This window comes from Delphinus delphis, chromosome 19 (genome assembly GCF_949987515.2).
Source record: "Delphinus delphis chromosome 19, mDelDel1.2, whole genome shotgun sequence".
Lineage (NCBI taxonomy): Eukaryota > Metazoa > Chordata > Mammalia > Artiodactyla > Delphinidae > Delphinus > Delphinus delphis.
The window spans coordinates 24,854,580-24,863,724 of NC_082701.1; the positions used below are offsets into that span (position 1 = coordinate 24,854,580).

The 9,145-nt window shown below is 52.7% G+C and overlaps 1 protein-coding gene across 1 annotated transcript; it reads left to right on the plus strand.

The window, feature by feature from the left end:
• The first annotated feature begins 1,418 nt into the window (after positions 1–1,418).
• Positions 1,419–8,517, plus strand: RSAD1 (radical S-adenosyl methionine domain containing 1). Its single transcript, XM_059996625.2, has 9 exons — positions 1,419–1,630; positions 2,021–2,154; positions 2,271–2,475; positions 5,194–5,559; positions 5,728–5,791; positions 6,212–6,359; positions 6,553–6,607; positions 7,422–7,525; positions 7,661–8,517. Exons 1-9 carry the CDS (start codon positions 1,544–1,546, stop codon positions 7,776–7,778), a joined length of 1,281 nt encoding a protein of 426 aa, XP_059852608.2. The 5' UTR covers positions 1,419–1,543; the 3' UTR covers positions 7,779–8,517.
• The last annotated feature ends 628 nt before the right edge of the window (positions 8,518–9,145 follow it).

The window sequence follows — 9,145 nt, forward strand, 5'->3', positions numbered from 1 at the left end:
TTCATTTAATCCTCACTCGATTCCTTTGAGATACCAACACAATATTTTTTCACATTGTTGCCAGATTAGTACAGCAAGAAGTATTCTTTTTTTTTAAAAAAAAAAAACAGCTTTATTGAGTTATAATTCACATACCACCCGATTCACCCATTTAAAGTGTTACATCAATGGTTTTTAGTATATTCACAGGTATGTGCACCCGTCACCAGAGTCAATTTAAAAAATGTTCATCACCTTTTAAAAAGAAACTCCATACCCTTTAGCTATCATCCTACATCCCCCTACTCCCCCGTCCCTCCCAACCAACCCAATTTTCAGTGAAGCTGGGGCTTCCTCCTTGATGGGCAGATAAAGCAGGCTGTAGCTTGACCCAAGAAATAAAAACAGCTGAGCACAGCGATTTCCAGGTCACAGAGACAGAAAGAAAAGTTCCGTCTGCTTGCAAGCCTTACCTCCCAGTGTGTCTGGCCCCAGCAGCAGCAGCGTCCTCTTTACTCTTTAGAAAATGAACATAAGTTTAGGGTATTCTGAGTGCCAGGCATTATACACATACAGGTGCATCCGTATACATTTCCTGTTGAAATTCTCCCAATGACACCGTCAAGTAGGCATTAGCCCCATTTCACAAACTATGAAACTGAAACTCAAGAAGTTCAGTGACTTGCCCAAGGTCACACAACTGGAATTAGGGAACCCAGGTGACTGACTCCAAGGCCCATGATCCTTCCACTTTCCGGGACAGTTCTTCAGGTGCCTGCTTGTCCAGCCCTTCACCTGAACCCTGTCTGTCCCACATACAGCATCTCTGACACTCCTCACAGCAGGTGCCTGGGGTTGGCGTGACCCAGGAGTTGACAACCTACTCTCCTGGCCAAGCCCATTCCCCCCGGGATTTTCTGCTCTTGCAGCATTCAGTCCAAGTGCCCTGTCCTACCCCACTGATTCCACATCCCTTGTAACAGACCCGCCTCGCGGCACGGAGCACACCGGCCTGGTATCCAGCAAGTGCTGAATTAAAATCGGTTGCCTGTTGTCTCTTGTTGGTTTACGTCCTGTCTCATGCACCTGTACTGTGCCCTGGCCTTATGCATCTGGATAGCCCAGCGCCCAGCTCTGAACCAGACACATAAAATGTGAAGGAACCCATCGAACGAACTAAGAGTTCCTGGATTGATCCAGGAACTCGCCTTCGACGGGGTGCCAAAAGCTGCGGAGCTCCCCGCACCCCTGCCGCCGCCAAAGGACGGCCGGGCGGCTGCGGTGAGCGCACCGGTGCCCAGCAGGTGGCGCTGCGGCCCCGGAGCCCTCCCGGTAGCGCTGCGGCCCGGAGCCCTCTCGGCGGCGCTCCGACACAGGGCGCGGCCACGCAGCCCCTTTCCTTCCGCCCGGGCGGCCCACCCGGCCCGGGTCAGCGCACACCGGACGCTTTGCACTGGGTTTGTCTCGATCTCGGGTCCTGGCCCACGCACCGGGCCTCCCCGCCACAGCGGGCGGCACGGCGCTCCCCGGTGTTCGGGCCCGCGGCTGGGTGAAGGCCGCCAAGATGGCCCAGAGGCGCCGCCTCGCGGAGGACGCGGGAGGACCCCGGGGTCCTACGCCCGGGAGCCAGCGCGCAGCGCTTTACGTCCACGTGAGTGGGGAGGGGAGGCGGAGGCTCGGGCGCGGAGGGCCAGAGGCGAGGAGGCGCTTGTCGCGCTGCGAGCCCACCTGCCGTCTTTCCCCGCTACCAGACGAGGTCTGGGGCCCTTTCCCTGGCAGGGAAATGTCTTGGTCCGGAGACCTGAAGTCTCTGGTGCTCACCATCTCGTTGACCTTGACCAAGTGATTTCCCTTCTGAACCTCAATTTCCTCCTATTGAAGTGGGCTTACTAACCCCCTTGGGGAGTTGCGTGGCTTAGATGCGGTAGCCACTGTTGACTGACCTAGGAATGGGGATGGGGATGTGTGCGACTGAACCCTGGAAGTGGCCAGGGCAGCACAGGGTCATCTCTCGTCCTTTTCACACGCCCCCTGCCCCCAGTGGCCCTACTGCGAGAAGCGCTGCAGTTACTGCAACTTCAACAAGTACATCCCCCGCGGTGTGGACGAGGCTGCCATGAGACGCTGTCTGGTGACCGAGGCTCAGACGCTGCTGCAACTCAGTGGGGTGCAGCGGTGGGTACTGGGGGCTGTAGGCGGGGTCTCGGGAATTATGTGGCCGGTGCATAGGACAGGTGCAGGCATCCCGTAGGACTCCCCCACGTCTCATCTTCTCCATCCTCTTTCCCTAGAGTGGAGTCTGTGTTCTTTGGTGGGGGTACCCCCAGTCTGGCCAGCCCCCACACTGTGGCAGCTGTCCTGGAGGCAGTGGCCCAGGCAACTCACCTGCCTGCAGACTCTGAAGTCACATTGGAGGCCAACCCCTCTTCGGCCCCAGGCTCCAGGCTGGCAGCATTCCGGGCAGCAGGAGTCAACAGGTTGTCCATTGGCCTCCAGGTAACCCATCTCACCCACCTCATCCTAGGGCACCCAGGATGTCTCTCCTGGGTGATCACGTTCATTCATCGGGCAAACATTTATTGAGCTCTTTCTGGGTGCCAGGAACCTGTAGGCACTAAAAAGTGTATGGTGACGCTTTTGTAAGTACTTAATTGTCTATTTCTGTGGTAGAGCACAAGCCCTGTGAGGCAGGGATCGTGTATGCCTTTGTGTTCATCACAGTGTTCCAAGCACTGTGTGCTTGGCACATAGTAGATGCTTGAAAAAGATTTGTTACATGATTGGAGACCCAGGAGGAGGCCAACAGGTGGTCAGATCACTGCAGCATGATAAAGTCTGCTTATAAAGGGGGTCTCTACAAAATGCTCTCAGAGTACAGCCTGAAGGCTGTCTCAGTCTGACAAGATCATAGAAACCTTCCTGAAGGACATGATGTTTGAATGAGGAAGAGGAGTCCACCAGAGATGAGGGTGTGGGAGGAAAAGACACAGGATTTGGAAGAACTTGCATGTTTGGGGGGACCTGTGAGCCATTCCTTGTGACTGGAGAGGCTGGGGACAAGGCTGCAAGCTAGGGCCCAGAGTCTTCAGCACCATACTAGGAAGTTTGGGGTTTCGCTTAGTGGTGACAAGGGAGTCACTGAAGGTTTTTAAGTCGGGGAGAAACATGTTCCTCGCAGGTTGGCCCGTGATATTTCCATAGCCAGTATTGTCTCCCTCCTTCAAATACATGTACCATTTACCATAGAGTTTGGGGTCAGGGCTTTGTCCTGATGAGACATATTGAGAGGGACACGCCATTTCTGAGATACTCTGGCCCCAAATGCTTACATATCTTGAATCTAATTGTGAGGAAACACCTAAATTAAGAGACTGTGTGTGTGTATCGTAAGAACAGGTAACATGAGATCGAAGTACCATCTGAACAGTTTTTTAGTGTACAGTACAGTATTGCTAACTATAAACACAGTGATGTACAGGAGAGCTCTAGGACTTATTAAGAGACATTTTAAATAATTTATTTATTTAGGCTGCACCATGCAGCTTCCTTCCCTACGAGACATTTTTGAAAACAATTAGCCCGGGGACTTCCCTGGTAGTCCAGTGGGTAAGACTCCACACTCCCAGTGCAGGGGTCCCGGGTTCAATCCCTGGTTGGGGAACTAGATCGCGCATGCATGCTGCAACTAAGAGTTCGTATGCCACAACTAAAGATCCCATGTGCCGCTACTAAGAACCGGCACAGCCAAAATAAATAAATAATTTAAAAAATAATAATAAAATAGAAAATTAAAACAACTAGCCTGTACTCTTCAAAAATGTCAGTGTCATAAAAGACAAAGGCAGGATGAGGATCTCAACTAAAGGAAACTAAAGAGACAATGATAGCTGAATGCAATGTGTGACCCGCGATTGGATCCTGGATTGGGGTGGGAAGAGGAAATTACTACAGCAGATATTTAGGGACAATTGGCCAACTTTGAATAAGACTGTGTCTTAGACAACAGGATTGTATCAGTGTTACATTTCCTGAACTCTATAATTAGATTGTGGTTGTGTAAGAGAATGTCCTTGTTTTTAGGAAATACACATGTAATTATTTAGGGGTACAGGAGTACAGTATTTAAGTTTTTTACATTTAAATAACCACATTGCGGGGGCTTTCCTGGTGGCGCAGTGGTTAAGAATCCACCTGCCAATGCAGGGGACACGGGTTCGAGCCCTGGTCCGGGAAGATCCCACATGCCGCAGAGCAACTAAGCCCGTGAGCCACAACTACTGAGCCTGTGCTCTAGAGCAACAAGAGAAGCCACCACAGTGAGAAGCCTACACAAGGCAACGAAGAGTAGCCCCCTCTCTCCGCAACTAGAGAAAGCCCGTGCACAGCAACAAAGACCCAATGCAGCCAAAAATAAATAAATAAAATAAAATTTAAAAATAAATAAATAAATAACCACATTGCAAGTGCTCACTAGCCTGTGGCCAGTGGCTACCATATTATACTAAAATGTTCTATATCTGCACTGACCAATATAGTAGCCACTGACCACATGCTAGGAAGCACTTAGAATGTGGTTATTTAAATTTAATTAACTTAAAATTTAAATAGCCACATGAGATTAGTGTCTACTGTATTGGACAATGCAGATACAGAACGTTTCCATCCTCGCAGATGGTTCTTTTAGACAGCCCTGGTCTATAACTTACCCTCAAATGATTCAACATAATAATAATATATGTGTATATTTAGAGAGAGAGACAAAGCAAATGTGGCAAAATGTTAATTGGTGAATCTGGATGAAGGTGTTTGTTGAGCTTTTCTCGCAACTTTTCTATAGGTTCAAAATATTTCAAAATAAAAAGTAAAATCAAAAAAAGATGGTTGGCTTTGGAGTCAGTCCTAAATTCCAGGTCTGACTTCGCCATTGTGTGACTTTGGGCAAGCTGCTTAACATCTCTGAACTTGTTTTGTCGTCTGTAAAATGGAGCTAATGTTGGAGGGTTGTAAGGATAAATTAGACGCTGCGTAGAAATGCTTTGCATATAGTGACTCTTCAGTGAATGGTACCCCTGCTACTGGCTTGACCTTCCACCTTCCAGCCCCTTGCCATGTCCTGTGTCTTCCCCTGTATCTGTGTCTGCAGTAAGGTCAGTCAGGTGTTTCCGTCTCCCTCTGAGCTAGCCTGCGTGCTTACACCTGACCCTCTCTCTCCAGTCCCTAGATGACACTGAGCTCCAGCTGCTGGGGAGGACACACTCAGCCAGTGATGCCCTGCAGATGCTGGCGGAGGCCCGGCGCCACTTCCCGGGGCGTGTTTCTGTGGACCTGATGCTGGGGCTGCCGGCACAGCACGTGGGGCCGTGGCTTGGGCAGCTGCGGAAACTGCTGCAGCACTGTGATGACCATGTGTCGCTCTACCAGCTGTCCCTGGAGCGGGGCACCGCCCTCTTCACCCAGGTGCAGCAGGGCTCCCTTCCTGCCCCTGACCCCGAACTTGCCGCTGAGATGTACCAGGAGGGACGGGCAGTCCTTCGGGAGGCTGGCTTCCGCCAGTATGAGGTCTCCAACTTCGCCCGGAATGTAAGTCCTGTGGCTGAAGGTGGGGCCTGGGCAGGCTGAGGCCCTCTTCGGGGAGAAGGGTGCTTCCGAAGCCTGAGATGGTGGGACATTCTAACCAGGTGCCCTTCCCTGAGCAGAGACAGGCCCACCTGCTTCTCTCTGCACTGACTATTCTCTCCCTTCCCACAGGGGGCGCTTAGTACCCACAACTGGACTTACTGGCAGTGCGGTCAGTACCTTGGCGTTGGACCTGGTGAGTCCCCTGTGAACCTTAGGTGGGATGACTCAGGAGAGCAGTGTCACGGCTGTGTGCTCTTGGGCCACTTATTAAGCTCTCCAGGCCTCTGTTTCCTCGTATGTAAAGTGTGGCAAAAAACACTGTTGACTTCGTAGAGCTGTTGAGTATGTATGTTGGGCACTTGGCGTAGTGCCTGGCACTGTGGTTCTCGATCTTTAGTGTGCATTAGAATTATCTAGACTGCTTGTTAAAACCCAGCTGGGTCCCAACCAAATTCTAGAATTTCTGGAATTGGACAGGGCCTGAGAATGGACATTTCTGGCATCTGAGATGCTGTTGGTCCAGGGGCCACACTGTGAGAACCACTGATTTAACATCTGGCAAGCACACAGTGTTCGCTGCTATTAAAGTGGGGGCGGTTGTTGATGTTGTCAGGAGCCCATGGGCGATTTGTACCCCAGGGGGCTGGGGGCCACACCCGAGAGGCTCGGATCCAGACCCTGGAGCCTGACAACTGGATGAAGGAGGTGATGCTGTTTGGTCATGGCACCCGGAGGCGCATCCCCCTGGGCGAGCTGGCGCTGTGAGCACCTGAGGGCTCTACCCCAAGAAACACCTACCTGCACATCTTTGTTTCCCACCTTGCCCTGCCCCCTCCCCACCCCATATTGCGTGATTCCCCATAAACCCCCCCTACGCACATCCCAGCATAGGGTGTAAAGAATGGGAGAAGCGCAAGTCTCCTCTCCAAGACCCCTTATTGGTTTTTCTTTCAGTCTGGAGGAAGTTTTGGCCATGGGACTACGCACAGATGTGGGGATCACTCACCAGGTAAGAGGTCCAGGGGTCTGGCACGCTGCTTTCTCCTCCTAGGCCTCGCAGAATCACTCTGTCTCACTCTCTCTTCTACACACACACACAGACACACACACACACACACACACACACCCTCCCATTCCTCTGGGACTGGCAGCTAGAGGTACACACACACACACACACAGACACACACACACACACACACACCTCCCATTCCTCTGGGACTGGCAGCTAGAGGTAGGGCCTTGCTCCAGCAGAGGCCTGATGGGCAGGAGTGATGAGCAGCGTAAGGCAATGGTGAGAACCCTAGACTAGGGCTGCAGAGAGAGCCGGGCTCTAGTCCCCGTCTACCGCTACCTTAGGCACACATCCCTTCACCTCTGAATTTCAACTTTCTCAGTCGTCTAAGGGAATAGACTAGATTAAGAGTTTTCAAATATTCTTAAAGCAGCGCTGAAAGCTCAGATAGAAAGTGCAGTAGATACAGATCAGGCAGGCTCGGAACCGCTGTGGATGAAGTCAGAGCCATCGAACTCTGGCTGGGGCTGACCGTACTCTGGCCAGCACAGGGGGAGGGGAGGAGCAAAGGGAGACCTGGCTTGGCTGGGACCTGGGTTTGGCCTGAACGTGGAATGGACTGAAGGTGCCCACCTCCCTGCTGGTCCAGTGGCCTGGTCCTGGTGTGCATGACAGTCAGTTTCTGAGATCGCTGTGTTGGATTGGACCCACCCCTCATCCCTCACTGCACCCCCAGACAGGTGGCCTGGAATAGCCCCGCCAGCTCCCCACCTTGTGGTCCCTGCATCTCTGCCCCTTCTGGTCTCCCCAGCACTGGCAGCAGTTTGAGCCCCAGCTGACCTTGTGGGACCTGTTTGTAGCCAACGAGGAGGTGCAGGAGCTGCTGGAGCAGGGCCGCTTGCTGCTGGATCGCAGGTGTGTTGGGTGGGGGGAGGTGAGAAAGACGGACAAGGAGGGGCCTGTGGGTGCCAGGGCCTTGGCACTGGTGGAGGGTGATGATTGAAACTGGTAAGAGGGCACAGTCCCAGCCAGGCCTCTTTGTTTTTCCAGGGGTCTTCGGTGTTCCTGGGAGGGGCTGGCTGTGCTGGACTCCATGTTGCCGACCCTTCTGTCTCGGCTCCAAGAGGCCTGGCAGCAGAGAACTCCCTCCCCTGTGCCAGGAGGATAGTCACATGTTGCTGTGTCCCAGCGACACTGCCGTCTCCACTGGCAGGTGCTGTCCCGGCTCTGGTCGCTGCCCAGCCCTGGCCTCCCCAGGGGAATGGCTGCAGTGAGGCAGATGGGAGGACATTTCTGGTCTGGGAACTGGCATCAAGTGTACCCACCACTGCCAGAGAGGGAGGAATGGTTTCTGTGGGTGCCTCTCATCAGTTGACTCTAAACAAATCCTGGCTGGCAAGAGATGCTGAGAAATAGAGCTCTCAGGCTTCCTGCTCCTACAGTCCAGGACAGGTCGTGGATGTCCAGCACAGCAGCCTGCCGGACTCTGAGAACAGTGGGAAAGATCAGAGCGAGCCTTGCCTCTTCCCTTTCGGTAGCCAGGATATGTTTGGGCGTCAGGAGCCTCACAGTACTTCAGAGTGCCCCCCAGTCCCCTCCCCACTGCAGCCTTTCCCCTTGAGAGAGTGAAGGTGGGGGGAGCTAAGAGGGAGAGGAGAGGGGAGAATTCAGGAAAGATCAGAGCCTGGTAATTCTCCCCGGCCTTAATAAACCCATGTGGAGCCTGCCTTGACTGTGGTCTTATCCTTTGCCTGGGCTTTTTCTTGGAGTGTGGGATCCTGACCTGGGGGCTTGAGCCTTAGTCTAGGGCTGAGATTCCTTCCTGACAGTCATGTGCCCAGCGATCTCAGCATTCATCAATGATCCTTGCCTAAATCAGTGATTAGATTGGGGTTGCAAAATGTTAATTTCTGACTCTGTCATTGGATCTATGTTCATTAACTGGCGTGCATCCATTAAAAAAAGAGCTTTCGGGGCTTCCCTGGTGGCGCAGTGGTTGAGAGTCCGCCTGCCGATGCAGGGGACGCGGGTTCGTGCCCCGGCCCGGGAGGATCCCACATGCCGCGGAGCGGCTGGGCCTGTGAACCATGGCCGCTGAGCCTGTGCGTCCGGAGCCTGTGCTCCGCAACAGGAGAGGCCACAGCAGTGAGAGGCCTGCCTACTGCAAAAAAAAAAAAAAAAAAAAAAAGAAGAAAAGAACTTTCCCCTTTTTTTTAAGGGCTGATACCTATAAATTCTATGCAGGGTTTGGGGGGCGGTGGGGAGGGAGGCATTTTCCTGTGAAGAGGCTCCATAACTCATCATATCAAAGGGTGCCCTGATGTCAAAGGTAATTTAGTACCCTTGCAAATCAGGGCTTGCTAAGCTCAGTCTCTAGCTGGGTGACTAAGGATAGGGTTCCCCCCACCCCTCAGAGGTGAGCACGTGCATTTCCCACGTGCCTGGTGGGTGTGAATATCAGTCCTTCTTTGACCTGTGGTAACATGGTAAGTGTTAACTCCCTCTCCTTTATTTATGAAATATTCAGCAAGCACT

What these genes read in the sequence shown, in the direction of transcription:
- RSAD1 (XM_059996625.2), top strand. Translation starts at nt 1,544, where the DNA reads ATGGCCCAGAGGCGCCGCCTCGCGGAGGACGCGGGAGGACCCCGGGGT. An exon ending in GCGCAGCGCTTTACGTCCAC is followed by an intron (nt 1,631 to 2,020) that starts GTGAGTGGGGAG and finishes CCCTGCCCCCAG; the next exon opens with TGGCCCTACTGCGAGAAGCG. An exon ending in TCTCCAACTTCGCCCGGAAT is followed by an intron (nt 5,560 to 5,727) that starts GTAAGTCCTGTG and finishes CCCTTCCCACAG; the next exon opens with GGGGCGCTTAGTACCCACAA.